General features: G+C 36.1%; 2 protein-coding genes across 3 annotated transcripts; one reads left to right on the forward strand and one right to left on the reverse strand.

Annotated features, from left to right (window-relative positions):
* The first annotated feature begins 3159 nt into the window (after positions 1–3159).
* On the forward strand, positions 3160–8150 carry Cp190 (centrosome-associated zinc finger protein CP190). Of its 2 annotated transcripts, XM_073963112.1 has the most exons (4): positions 3262–4187; positions 4263–6638; positions 6706–7738; positions 7822–8150. In XM_073963112.1, exons 1-3 carry the CDS (start codon positions 3783–3785, stop codon positions 7711–7713), a joined length of 3789 nt encoding a protein of 1262 aa, XP_073819213.1. In that variant the 5' UTR covers positions 3262–3782; the 3' UTR covers positions 7714–7738; positions 7822–8150. The 2 variants fall into 2 exon arrangements, with proteins under 2 accessions (XP_073819212.1, XP_073819213.1); XM_073963111.1 differs by having other exon boundaries at positions 3160–4187; positions 6706–8150.
* Positions 8151–8428: 278 nt separating this feature from the next.
* Positions 8429–12563, reverse strand: Zip88E (Zinc/iron regulated transporter-related protein 88E). The gene is made up of 6 exons (XM_073963181.1): positions 12182–12563; positions 11312–12074; positions 11029–11252; positions 10763–10967; positions 8590–8971; positions 8429–8523 (listed from the first exon to the last, which is right to left on the reverse strand). The coding sequence occupies exons 2-6, from the start codon at positions 11573–11575 to the stop codon at positions 8513–8515; spliced, it is 1086 nt and encodes a 361-aa protein (XP_073819282.1). The 5' UTR covers positions 11576–12074; positions 12182–12563; the 3' UTR covers positions 8429–8512.
* Positions 12564–15191: the final 2628 nt, after the last annotated feature.

Here is a 15191-nt window from a genome sequence, read left to right on the forward strand (position 1 = left end):
TTGTTCAAACTACATATATATAAAAAAACTTAAATTATTTTTTTTGGTTAAGTTGAAAATATTTGCATTATCCTTTTCCCGGAAAGAAGGTTGACATTTTCTTTTTGAATGCTGCCATTGTATTTTTATAGGCATTACCAACCTGCGGTATGCTGTTGATGGCAACAGTTTGAAAATCATTGCCATAGTCCAGAGCGCATTCGAACAGAAACTGTTATACCTAGTGTTATTATCAAATTTGCTCTTAGAATTGGGTCGCCCATAATCTCTGAACATAGTTTTTTTTGTTCTCCCTTTGGAACTTATTTTGTCTAGTCTTTTTGTTCTTTTCCACCATTTATCTTTGTTCCAAGTCGTTGATACATTTTTACCAGGTCATTGACCTAGGTTAAGCACCAGCTGTTACAGTTTTATAGTCACCTCTAGATTCTGTGCTGAAACGTACACACATATTCTTCTATTGAATGTTAGTTAATCCTAGCTTTATATATATATTTTTGTATTGTGTTTAAAATTAGGAAGATGATTATTTTTAATTTGGCTTATTATAATTCAAAACAATCACCATATTTACCGTATAAGGTTAAAAATGTTATTTTTTGTAATTTAGTCATTAAATCAAAAATTAACTGAATCTCTACATTTGTTTGACTTAACAAGGGACCAAGGGTTGGTGTAAGGGGGTACGGAATATGGGTTACCTTGGAATGTACAGTGGGCACCCGGTAACATGGTTAGGTGGGCAGTCGTTTGTGCAACTTCATCAGCACAACGCAAATCAAGCTTTAAAGAATTAAAAATGTTTCCATCTTCTCATCTAAAAACAAATGCATGCTTTAACAATCTATTAAAATGTTTACTGTAGCAAATCTCCCACAGACTAAGGCAAGATCCCAATCCCACCGACGAGCTATAAGGCCGAGTATATGAGCATGCCACCGCCACTTTGTCCTGTGCTAGGAGTTGTACGAGGCTCATTCATGACCTCGTAAGGGAAAAAAAAAATCTTTTGTTGCATGCTACACACTTCACCGCTCGCCACCAAGGTGTTTCTGACTTTCACGTGTGTAAAACTATCAAATTTCTTTGTGTTTGCTTTGTGTGTATACAAACGTAAACAAATCTTGAGCCTACAAATTTAAAGTTGGATTGTGACATTTCAAGAAAAATTGATTTTTTACGCGAATTTCTTATTTTTGTGGATTGAATTTTTGCATATATTTTAAAAACATATTAATCTTCGCTCTTAAAGTGTATAAAAATCAAGAATACACCCGGCTCTCAACAAGAAAATGACAGTGTGTCGAACTTACCAAAATTGGGTGTAAAGTGTGTTGCAGAACAGCTTTAGGTGTGTTCGATACACATGAAGTGCGGGGTGAATGCCAGAACATGCCCGTATGATTTCACTACATCCTTCGATTCAGTCCAGTTATGAAAAATGCACTCCGTTGGATACATTTTATAAACACTTGCTTAAATATACGTACACACAAAGCCAGTTTGTTAATCCCTACCCGACGCTGGCAAAACAAAAAGAGTCAAAGAATTTGTTATAAAATAAAGAAATAAAAAACTTAAGTTGCGAACATTTTTGCGGTAATTCACAAGACGGAATTTTTAATGGACTGAGCTCGCTCGTGATGGGAAAGCAACATAAAAAAACCTTTAGGATGATGAAGCAAAATAAAATGCGCTTGCATTAAATGGAGAACGGAGGAAGTAAGCTCAATTGCGATTGAATTTAATGGAAACTTTTTTTAATTTATTAATAAACATATATAACCGGGTTTAACAACCCCACTGGGTTTCAAATGTCAACTCCCTTGTGTATACGTCAAATAAATCCTCATTAAGAAGGTTAACCCTGCAAAAGGCTATAATATAAACATGACCTAATAAAGTTCTTTGTATTCTTGTTTTACACAAAAAATAAATGCATTTTATTTATTCTGGGATATTTTGCAATGGCTTGAATTTTTATTGCATCTTTAGACTGATTAAAAATACAATCCGAAGAATGCGTATAAATTCAATCCAAAGCACAACATCAAAAGCAGTGATTTGGATCTAAAATGGTGTGCATCCTAGCTGTGTGCTGTGGAAGCAAAATGGAATGCATCCTAGCTGCGCGCGCACTTGTAAAACTCATAAGTGAATTCATAGGAAAAGATGTACTCCAACGGCAAATGTACTGTACACTTTTACTGATTAAACTGCATCCACGGATGCAAACTTTTTGCTGGGAACATTTTGACTTAACTTATTCAAATATGTCGACGCCACTACTTTATTCACTTTATTCATTTGGCCTACCTTTACATTATTGTACCATGCATTTTACATAATAAACTATGGCAACACCAAGAAGTGGCAATATTGCATTAATATGTTGGTGCCAGACTATGAAAATTTGCATAAATTTTTTGGGTTTATGGGTAAAAAAGGAGGAAGGGAGCTCCATAAAATCCGCTCTCGCCTAAAAGTTAAAAAAAATCATGTCATATTTTCAATGTCAAAGAGATGGTAACAACAAGCATCCATTATCAGGGGCTATCTAAATGGCCAGACTAACAAATTGTTTTTATGGCCAGATCGATTCTTCCGCGATATGGCCACGTTGTCTTCTTTTACAGGAATTAAATGGTGCCTTGCCAAACTACATCAACTCCCTTCTGCCAAAGGTTTATGTCTGAGATGTCATATTAAAAACCTATTGTTTGTGTTCAGTATTGTAGTATTGTTGTTAGTCCATATGAACAAGCATTTAATTAAATAATTCGCCTCATCGTCAATTCAAATACACCTTGCCCATGAAACTAAATTAATGTGTTGTACCTCGGAATATTAATTTCACATTCACATCATTGAGTTTTTAGAGTAATTAAATAATTCACTTTATATTGGGACGCTCCTTCTCAAGTATAATATTCAAGTATAATATTCCATTTCGACAAATTTGTGGCATAAACAACAAAAGTCTGTAAGTCCCAATTTACATTAGGCGAGTTTACTTGCGGCAATTGTCAGTTTGATGGAGAGAGAGGTGAGGCATATGGTAACCCTTTGCCTCTCAGCCCCCTCTCTCAGCTACAAACTGACAATTGCCGCAAGTAAACTCGCCTAATGTAAATTGGGACTTATGTATAGAATATTTTTGATTTTTTAATTAAAGTCAAACGAGATTAGGCTTTTTGTACGTTTTCAAATTTTCAAACAATTTTTATAAAGTCCATTGCATTTATTAAATACTCAGTTTGTGCATCGCATCTATCTGCGTACAATGACAAATTCAAATCTATCCGACAAAAACTAAATACAATGGCAACGCTCTGTGGTCGCCATTTTGCCAATCGAACATTTAAAGTGGCAACACCAGGCGAAAGAACGCTGAATTTTCCTGAACTTTATTTGCTTGCATCTCAAAGTAAAATATTCCCGTTAAAGTGAAAACTTCAAAAATCCAGCATCTGGACGAGGATAACAATATACAACAAAGCAGTGTCTCATCCACAACTCTGTCGCTTGAATAATCTAAATACAGTTCGATATTGTCAAAATTTTTTACTATTTCATCAACGTAAAATAAAGAAACAAACAGGACTTCGCCTACCACAGTACCGCCCCGCCAAATTATTGCCGACTGTAAAGTGGTGGAGGTACAGTTTTATACAACAGCAGTGTCGCTGATCCGGAGGAGTATACAAAACAAATAACGTAATCAGAAAAGTAAGAAAAGTTTACCCGGCCTCACTTCCACCCCGTCACGGCATCACGGCACAATGGGTGAAATCAAATCAGTAAAAGTGGACAACTGGGGGGTATTCTTCCTCCAGAAATTGCAAAATTTCTTCAATAAAACAGATTACTGTGATTTGACACTACAATTTCGGGATAATTCGCAGTTAAAAGTGCATCGTCTCGTGTTGAGTGCTTGTACAGATTACTTCAATGTTTTGGAGCAGACGTGTGAAGTGGTGGATGATGCCATCATTATGCCAAATGGATTGCAGGCGGATGTGGTGGTTCCAATTGTTAACTTCATGTACACTGGTACTCTGGAATTTGAGTTGAAAATGTACAATCGCCTTTTGCGTACGGCCAAGGACATGAATATGACAGTCTTGCTTAAATTGTTGGAAGCCCACAGACGAACAATGGAAATGCATCCGCAAAAAACTCAAGCAGTAAGTAGATTTTATACAAAAATAAACTAACAATTCAAAACGGAAGCTAATAGGCGTTTCTTTTGACTTTCATAGCCTTCCAGCCCCAAAACAAAGCGTAAAATTATTCCACATGCCGCAGGATCGGGTACTCAGACTAACATTGGTGGTGGAAGGTCCTTGGTGCAACCTGCCACCAAACGTATTATTGTTAGCGGTAATAATCCCCAACAACAGCAGCGTATGATTGTCCCCACAAACACATATCCTCGTTCTGCAACGAACAGTTTGGGACCAGGAAGTATACCAGTTAAACAACAAATTGGATCAACTACATTTACGCGGATCAAACAGGAAGCGGAACACGACAGCGGCTATACACTAACTAAAAAGCCAACGCAACACCAACAACAGCCAACACCATCTTCGCCATTTGAACAATTGAGAAAAGGATATACTAATAATAATAAGCGGCCACCAACTGCAACATTCGTATCACCCCCGGCGAAGAAACCCAACATTGAAGACGTGAAAGAGTTTGCCGAACAACAGCGTATGCGTAAACAAATTGCGGCCGAATTTGGTGACGACGGCGATTACGATGCTGGAATAATGGACGACGACACTATACACAATGACGACGATGATGACGATATGGCAGGAACTACAATGCCTTCTCCTCAGCAGCAGCAGCAAAACCAACAGAAAACTACTTCCACAAGCTCTTCAACAGCCGTACAGACATCTACGACACAACAACAACAAACGGAAGATCCACCAGGCACAACAACAATTATCGTCAAAAATGAAGGACCCGATAAGCCACCCACTATTGTTGTAAAGGATAGTTCAAATTCAAAAATGAATCATGCCAAGATTATATCCGAAGTTCTGCGACAATATCCGCACTTAGTAAACAGCAATAAGAACATAAAGTTAAAAATTATGCCAAATGCCGGAGGTCAAAGCCAAAAGGTAATTGTGAAGAAAGAGCTGGTCACAGAATCTGAAAGCGCCACGGTAGCTACAGCTGGAACACATGCAAAAGTGGCAATTGGCTCCAAATCAGAGCCAAAACCAACATCCGCTGTAACACTCAAGCCGAAACAACAGACCGGACATGGAGCTAATGTTAGTTCGACCGCCGACCAGACCACTAATAAATTAGCCGACTCTACAACAGGATCATCAGCATCAACAGCTATACCAGCTGCTCAACCACAAAAACGTCGCATCGACAGCAAAACAATGCATGCTTTAATTGCCTTAGGAGCTGAAAATACAACTGGTCCATGGTTGTGTTTGCGCTGTGGACGCAATGGCCACCCTATAAGTATCCCATCGTATAGAGGTTTCAGACGTCATCTTATCAATACTCACAAGGAGACGATAGATCCGGCACTGTGTGAACACTGCGGCTGGCGTTCATCGAGTAAACGAGAGCTACACTTCCACATGCAGCTGGAACATAAAGTCAGAACTAACCTCTATATATTCCCCGAATGCCAGCTGTGTCAGCAAATGTGTATAGATAGTGACGCTTTGAACCAGCATCTGATCGATAGCCACCCAGATGAGAATAAGCAGCAGTGCATTTATTGTAATAAAATCTTTCCCGAGGAATTGCAATTGTACACTCACATGAAAACGTTCCACAAGAAACAGGCTCTAGAGGATGGCATAATCGATTATTCCGATGATGAAACTGTCAATGCTCAGCCTATATTCCCTCCACCAAACGAGGACGAGGAAATGTTAGTGGATGAAGAACTCGATGCACAACAACATTCAGAAAAGAAGGTGAAGATTCTATCCGATATAAGCTTGCCAATTGCAAGCTCAATAATTAAAACTGACGGACTTGCCTCAGAAAATGTAACCGCTGGAGAATCAACGACATCGGTCGCGTCTGAGGAATATTTGCAGGAACATGGAGGAGAGCATATGGAAACCAAGTTTGTTGCCGCTGATGGTAGTGAAGTCATACTCACGGACGAGCAACGCAAAGAGATTTTATCACAGTTGAATCAGGAACACGATGGTTCGGGCGTTGTAATGGTTCTAAATGAAAACCAACAGCTAACAGGCGGGGAAATTCATTCTGAACAGGGTGCCATAAGTCACGATGAAACGTCACAAGCAACAACAGCTACAACAAATGATGACCCAGAACATGACGATAGTCAAATTTACGGTGAACTAAAATCCCAAACTTCTGAAGCTGTTCCTGATGAAGAAGAAGATACAGTCAGTCAAACAGCAGAAGATATCCACGAAGAGGAAGAGCAGCAACAAGTCAAGGGCGAAAAATTACATCACGAACAACATTTGGATGAAAGCAAAGAATCAATTGAAAATTTGGAATGGGCAGAGAATTTAATATCCGAACATGAAATGGCGGATCACATTTCCCATAGTCCGAAACCGGAAGTAAATAATACAACAGATGAGGAAGTACATAAAAGGGATGAAGTAAGTCAATGCGCGTTTTATAATGTTATATAGTGAAGTAATTAAATATTCGTTTTCTTTCTTTCAGAAACCAAAACCAGAAGTCGATACCGAAGATGATATTAGTAAGAAAATCAAGGAACTTGCTGGCGAATGGTCAGAAGATGAAGAAGAAGATTTAGATGAAGAGATGCATGAGAAGCACACTGAAGAGAAAATGGAGGAAGAATGTCTGGAAGATGACGTAAATAAGGCAATTGAAGATGTAGCAGTTGCTGCGGCTCTTGCTGATGACGATGATAAACAGATTGTGGAAGAAGGCATTGAAAATCCAAAATGTGAAATTAGTGAAAAAGAAAAGGATGATAAAAAGCTAGAAGAAACTGTAGAATCAGTTGATAACGTAAAAGAACCCGAATCTAAAAAAGAACATGTTCCCATGGAGGAAGATGATGTTGATCTTGCCTTGGAAAATCTACATAAAGATGCTGAAGATGCTAAACCTGAAGAGGAAGCAGAATGTCAAGACTCTGAAAAAGCAATAGAGCCGGAAAGTAGTGAGGCTAGTGTCTTAGAAAATAGATCAGAATTGGAAAAAATTGCTGAATCGGACAAAAGTAATGTTGCTGATGCATCGGATAAAGAGATGGCAGAACCAGAAGAAGAGCAGGTAACGACAACTTCTGCAAAAGATGAGCCCCAAAAAACAGGCACAGAAATTGAAAAATCTGAAGCTGCCTGCGACGATGATGCTAGTAGCCTCGTTGAGAAAGAGAAAGACAATGTGGAAGTGAAGAAAGAAAAAACTGATGACAGTTCTACTCAAGATGTAGACAACAAAACTTTTGAAGATGAACCGCCGGCCGTAGAGGACGAATTCCTGGATATTTCACCAGAAAAAACAATAGATGCAGCAGAGGATGCGACAGCTACAACCACAGCTTCCGATAAAGACACCGATACTCAATCTGCAACTACAGCTACAGATCCGAACCCCATATCATCAGAGGAACGTGTCAAAAGTCTTATCAGCGAGTGGGGAGATGATGACGATGAGGAAGATAACGAAACAAACTTAGCCACGCCCAACCTATAAACACTTGAAGATCTCTAGTTGCTTTGTAAGTAAACTAATAGATCTGAATTTATATTACCCTTTCCTGCACTAGGAAATATACACGATTTTCGTTTTTATATAATGAAGGAAAATCTGTCCCACACACAATTTGATGCGATTATCGTCACTCAATGGAGTACTTTTTAGTTGGTAACATACGATTTCGGAACCCTCTTACTTCCGCGTACATAATTGTTCTTTTTTTAAATTAACGGCCCCCAAAACAACATTACTACTCTTGTTTTATCCATTAATGGCAATATTATTAATTTGTATTAAGTATGAAGTATCTATCCATAAGACACTTGAATGAATATGTGAGAATCATATTATTTGAATTGATTTGTGTATGTAGCAAAAGATGAAATCTTTGTTAAACGTATTTCTCTCTAATAAATATTTTTAACAAAATCAAACCTTACCACCCACATTTGTAAAATTTCTCATAAATAATATTTTTAAAAAATCTAAAAGAATTTGCCCTAATATGTCCTTTGAACTATCTTTAGGTAATTCATTTCAGGCTGAAATGTTTTTAAAATAGAAACATTTATTGTTCAAATGTTTGTACTCTCTTTCTACTTGATTTGAAATGCGCTTATAAGTTTGTAAAATGAATGCGAAGCAAAAGTAATATTTCAGTTTTACAAGTTTGTGCTACATTTACGAACAAGCCCAAAGTTCAAGTATATCGTTTTGTGTAAGAGTTTTTATTTGACTTAAAACAAAACTAAATCTTAATCGCACTTTATAACCAAATTAATTTCTTTTCGGAGGTTTAAACATCATCTAAAAACAAAAATAAAAACAATATTAGAATGAATAAAAGATCAAAAATTTGTTTGACACACATACCATCTAGGTAATAGTTTATAACTGCCATCGTCGCAAAGCCCATAGCAACAGTTAAAAATTGGGCAAATCCAGCCGCTTTACGTGTAGGATTTTGATGCCATCGAGCCTTTTCACGTGGAATAACTTCACACACGGTAACGTATAACAATGTGCCACCCGCCAAACCCTGGATTATAGCTAAAGCAGAGACGGGAAGCAACGATGTTGACATATTTACCAGGAGCATTCCCAATCCAATCCCTGCTACAGCTCCCAAAGCAAATACCAAAATTCCAATAATTTGTGATTTTAGAGTTGTGGACGCGTTAGTGCGGAATTCCAGGCCAAGGCAGAAGCCCATAACGAATTTGTGGCAAGCAACAGCTCCCAGTAGAAAAAGCACCTGAAAAAAAAAAAAAACGAGCAGTAAATATGTGCATATTGGACTGTTTTTACAAAATCGCGGACTTCCAAAAAGCCATGGAAATTCTTTGCCGTATATCCTAAATTTTTATATGTAGTGTACGTTTAGATTTACTAAATCCACTCGATTTCAAATGTCAATTCATAGCGTCCAGTGGAACGAAAATTTTTGCGTGTATCCAAAATTTCAAATGTTTGTTTAACAGGTGCATAAAGCAACTGACGTTTTGAATGTCAGCCCAAGTCTCGATTTCTATCGTTTAGGGTACTAAATCGAATATCTTCCCATTTTTAAATAATGTTAATAAAGCAATAAAGGATTGTATGTAGTGGCAATGGCATTAAAAACAGTATACTTGAGATTGAATTAAACTACAGCAAAATGTTTTTGATGCCAAAGAAAACTACTTTAAACTACTCTTTCATGAGAAACATGAGTTGAGTGCAAATGATTCAGTGCTACATATATTTCTTTGCGTGGAAGGAGCGATTATTTTTAAAGGACGCAGTTCAAACTTGATGACACTAATGGGCCGATTCCGTACAGCGAGTCGTGTCGCGTTGCCAGTTGCAATTTTTCCATTACGTATGGCAAAAGTCGCACGACGACGTCAAATTTTGTCGCCGTAATGTTCATTTTCCGGCGACAACAAATTAGCTGTCGCCGTTCATTTTTACTAACGAATAAAAATAACTTGTTATCGACGATTATTTTCTATCGCTGTACGTAGTGCATTTTTTAAATTTTGTCGCAGAGACGATAGACGACGCGACATGACTCGCCTCGCTGTACGGAATCGGCCCATAAATTTACTGATTGGATACAAATCGACATGATTAAAAGATTTTGATGTGAAAATATTTTCAATAGGTTGTTTACCTAAGATTAAAGATTTACAATAATTCTTATTTAAAATGAGTGTCAAGTATTTTTTTTTCTGTAAACAGATTGTGTATTAATAATTATAAATTGTAGATATAAAGCCACAATCAGTAGTGGGATTCTGTAACTCATTTTTGCTGTTACCGACAATCGGGAAAAATTAAATTTCAAAATTATGACTAAAAACATAAAGAAAAGTTGGCATCACTGTTTGTGTCGGTAGAGGCTAGCGACTACTTTTTATTCATCGTTAACATACCGAAAAATTTCGTTAATTATCGAAATTATAAGCATTTTAATTTTACCTACAATTATCGATAACAGCAAAAATGAGTTACAGAATCCCACTACTGAGACTAATTCTGTAGTTTTAACTATTAATGTCATAATAGACGTTATTTCGTAGAATATTTTTTATAAAATGTTTAGAGAGCCAATTATGAAATTTAACTCATATTCTTCATATTTACATTCGGCAATTTTCCTGGTGGCAATTGTCAGTTTGTTGCCCATCAAACTGATAATTGCCTCAAGGAATATTGCTTAATGCAAATCTGGACTTAGGTAGACAGTTTGCTATTGAATGTTATGCAAAAGATAAAATGAATAGGTCGATTATGCATTGCAACCAAACTCTAGTTGAGTTGCTAATTTAATAACAGAAATTTCCATTTCCGATTTAAAATTCATTCTTAAATTCATTCATTCATTCTTTAACTTATAATCGACCACGAAGTATCTTATTTGGTGATTTATAGCAGCCAGAACAATTATCGAACAATGTACATATATCAAAAATATATGTTTTCTTTTTTAAATAAATTGAATTGCATACCAAATACATACATACATTTGTACATTTACGTGGTTGGTTCTTTTTTGTCCTACCTTTGTGGGTGAATCCTGTACACCTATGCCCATGCCTTCCAATGCTGAATGTAATGACAATGCTGCAAACAACCCCATTGTTCCTGTCATCGATTGAGCACATGGTTCTGTATGACTGGTGTGACAAATCCTTGCATTGGCATCTTCAATCACGTCGTCCGTACAGTGTGCATGGCCAGCATGAGAATGTGCACCGTGATGAGTTCTAATAACAATGAAAACAATACTTTAATATTTAGCTTAACACAATGTAAATGCAGTATTACGTTTCGTCGTTCAACAAGGGTTGTGACTCATTTGTTTGAATACTTCCATACTGGCAGGAACTAGGGGCTACACCATTGTTTGTCGTTGATTCGCCATGATGCGAATGTGAATGCTGAATTGCTTCTCCGAAGAAATAGTGGATAAATTCATCTATGAAATAAATAAAAAAGAATCCTCCGCACAGGGAAATCTCAGCCCAATTTGAATTTATCTGCTTTCGTACCTTAAAATAAGAAATTTGTTGTTTAACATATTCACCTACCAGCTTTAACAAAAACTTACTTCTGGTAAGATGTGTATTATTGATGTAGCCAAAAGTATTCCAGCTCCAAAACACAACATTAACGATGTCGTCAATGGAAATCGTCTACTACTACGTTCCGATATAAAGGCTGGTAGCATTCCAGATATGAAACTACCGACCCCCAAGACAAACATAGCCAAAACTTTCTCCCATACACCCGTTCCTCCATCGTTTCCAATTACAGACGTATTAAATTCCCTTAATTTTGGCCATATAAGGTCATAATTTTGCGATAGATTCATTTTTAATTTTTGTTTTTGATGTATTGACGGACAACGTTTAAACTAGCCTTCGTCGCGAGGAATATCGATCTAATACTATGCCTAATGATACCGTAAGATCTTTTTAACGGAAGTTTCTATTCTTCTCTCCGTATCAGCTAATCTCAGACTATTTACATTATGTGTGCTAATTTTGATAGAATAATCAAACAAAACATTTTTGTACATGCGTTTGGTTGGGGGTGGAAGATATTTCAATAGTGCGCGTTGGATTTTATTGATAAAAAGATCTTTTGTTTTTGTTTTTTTGTTATTGGAATTTTTTTGGGTCAGCCATATCAGATGTTTTTGGAAGTTATTCGTTATTCAGTAGTCACGCCACCACACGGAGAAAACTTCCCAGCAAAAAATTTTGGAAGCAGTGCAATGCAGAGTTATGATTTCACAACATTTTTCGATGCAATCCACACCATGATGAAGTTATAAGGTGGCGTAAAACGGCCAGCTGATTGGTTTCAATCTGTCAAATATTTTGTTATTGTGAATAAATTGTATGAAAACGTAAACAAACATTTTGACATATTGAAGAATTTTCGGCCAAAATAGAGTTGTTGTTGTGCTACTTACGTGACCTGTTAAATAGATCTTGAATCCACACGGAGTTATAAAAAATGCACCCCGTTCGATTTTAGAAGCACTAAAAGCAAGCCAATTTGTTGATCCCTAGAAAAGGTGTCGCAGTTTTTTTTCCAAATACATAAAAGTGTGTCAAAAATTCTAAGAATTAGTTAAAAATAAAGAAATACAAAATAAAGTTGCGAACATTGCGGTAATTCACGAGACGGAAATTAGTTTTGGAGTCTGAGCTGGAGTGGGAGGACAATATGTATAAAAAACCCTTTGGATGATGAAGCAAAATCAATTGCGATGGCATAAAATGCAGAGCAGAGGAAGTAAACTCAGTCACGATTAAATTTAACGGAGAATTTGTATAATTTTTTGGTTATGTAATAAACATGGTACAATAATACAGGTAGCATTATCATGCCAGCTGATGGTAACATAATGTGTCAATTGCATTGAATTGATGTCAAATTTTGACATCTTATGTTGCCAACAATTGCCGATGCGGCTACCTGTGTATTTGTACCATGGTAATAAAGTTCCTAATATTATTGTTTTAAACAAAAAATAAATACATTTTATTTATTCTGGGATATTTTGCAATGGCTTGCATTTTTATAGCATCTTTAGACTGCATTTTAATGCAATCTAAAACACTGCATCAAAAGTTTTGAAGTAGTGCAATGCAGAGTTATGATTTCAATACATCTTTCGATGCAGTCCACACGGAGTTATAAAAATGCACTCCGTTCGATAAATTTTAGAAGCACTCTCTTAAAGATCCCTAGCCAAGCAAGCCAATTTTTTGATCCCCCTTGTCTCTATATTAGTATACCCAAAGTGAAAACATACATGTGAAAATCATATGGTGTAATATAACCATAACCATGGCACAATAATAAGGTACAGCGGCAAAAACAGCTGATCTTCATACCAGTTGTCAAAATGCATTAGAATTGTTCCACAAACATCCCAGATGGGACAGTGGAGACTTCTCTCATATCAATGAGTGCACCCCGATTCATATTAGCTCAATGATATGGGACCTACAGATTATAGCCGAGTCCGAACGGAGTGTCTTAAGACACCACTTGTAGAGGTCAAAATGCATTATTGTGAATATAATCACATACAAAATGTAAACAAGCAAGTCACAGTAATGCTTTATTGTGAGCAAATTTGACGTTTTGTATGACTTGATGTAACATGTATTCCACCGTGTATATAACATAACAAGATGGGACATTTCCATTGCTACTGTACATCGGCAGATGTACATAAAATGGTAAAGATTGGACAAGATGCATAATGCAGTTCAATTTTACAATTAAATCATAGATGGTGTTTGCGTATAACAGACAACTAACAGAATACGACGGCAACAAAAACAAGAATAACATAAATTCATGTCACCATATTGTAAATTAACATTATGTTAGACCTCCAACGCCATCTGCCGATGTATAGTAGCAATGAAAATGTCCCATCTTGTTATGTTATACATCTTTGTATGTGATTTTATTCACAATAATGCATTTTGACAACTATTGTGATAATCAGCTGTTTTTTCACGTTGTACCTGTATTATTGTACCATGGTAACACCTTCTTATTCCACCATGCATCATTCCTAACTTGTGTGCCCTGTATAATTTAGATAAGCTTCTCGTCACCATAAATGCCCGAAGACGTAACCCACAAAATCAAAAATTTACAGAAGCAAAAAAACGTTATAAAATGAAAAACTGTTTTATGGAAAATTAATCTTATGAGGGCGAGTATTTGGGATATTATCAATCCTACACGAATGGTAGTAATTAATGAAACCAAAACCGCGGAAAGGCTTGGTTTTGGGATCCGTCATAACAACAAAATCTGCAATATTATCCCATTTTCCGAAATACCATTTCTTCACAGGATCGTTATTTTTTAACGTAGAAGCTTGAAATTTTGCCAGAGCATGTATTTTAGCTTTATGTATCAGATCCCATCAAAAAACGAATTTCGATTTGCGTGTCGGTTACGTCTTTGGGCATTTATGGTGACGTTCTGTTTGTTGTCAAACTAACACTGACAACAACAAACAAGAAGGCATAAGAGAACTACTGCTTAGAAGAAGTAAACATTAGCGAAATAGAAAGGGAGAAACAGATGATGAGAGAAATAACATAAAATAAATAATGAGTGGATAAAAAATGAAACGGCAAAAACACACAAAAATATAATTCATGAAATTCATTTCCAAGCCTGGCTATTTTGGAAAGCGTTAATAGGTATTTATTTTTAAAATTGACCGCAAGCATGATGAAGTTATAAGGTGGCGTAAAACGGCCAGCTGATTGGTTTCAATCTGTCAAATATTTTGTTATTGTGAATAAATTGTATGAAAACGTAAACAAACATTTTGACATATTGAAGAATTTTCGGCCAAAATAGAGTTGTTGTTGTGCTACTTACGTGACCTGTTAAATAGATCTTGACCGCAAGTAAAAGTTTACCCTGTTAAACAAAACAAACAAATCAAACAATCCCATCTCTGCTATAAACGTCAGAAAAACAAAAGATAAAAAAGATAAACACATCCCGTCATCTTCAAGGAAGAAATAGATGATGAGAGAAATAATAATGAGTGGTAAAAAATTAGAGTATGAGAGAGTATTTGCCGCATTGAAAACGCAACGCCGTTACTGACCATTATGACCGGCATCGTACTATCGTGAGAAAATTAGCAGCAACAAAAAAGTGCCAATTTAAAATTCTTTTCGGAATCCATCAAATTTCAATTTCAAGAAAGAAGATAAAATCTTTTGTATGTAAGTAAAATACCAATAATACCAATTAATTTTTGTATATTTTCTCGATTTCCTTGGAATATTTCCTCGAGAATATCCTCGAGAATATTTCCTTGAGAATATTTCCTCGAGAATATTTCCTCGACAAATTAAATTTTTAAATAAAATTAAATGAATAATAAAATAAAATAAAAAATTAAATTAAATAAAATTAAATTATTT

Source organism: Musca autumnalis, unplaced genomic scaffold (assembly GCF_047663935.1).
Source record: "Musca autumnalis isolate F117 unplaced genomic scaffold, ASM4766393v1 scaffold_1, whole genome shotgun sequence".
NCBI lineage: Eukaryota > Metazoa > Arthropoda > Insecta > Diptera > Muscidae > Musca > Musca autumnalis.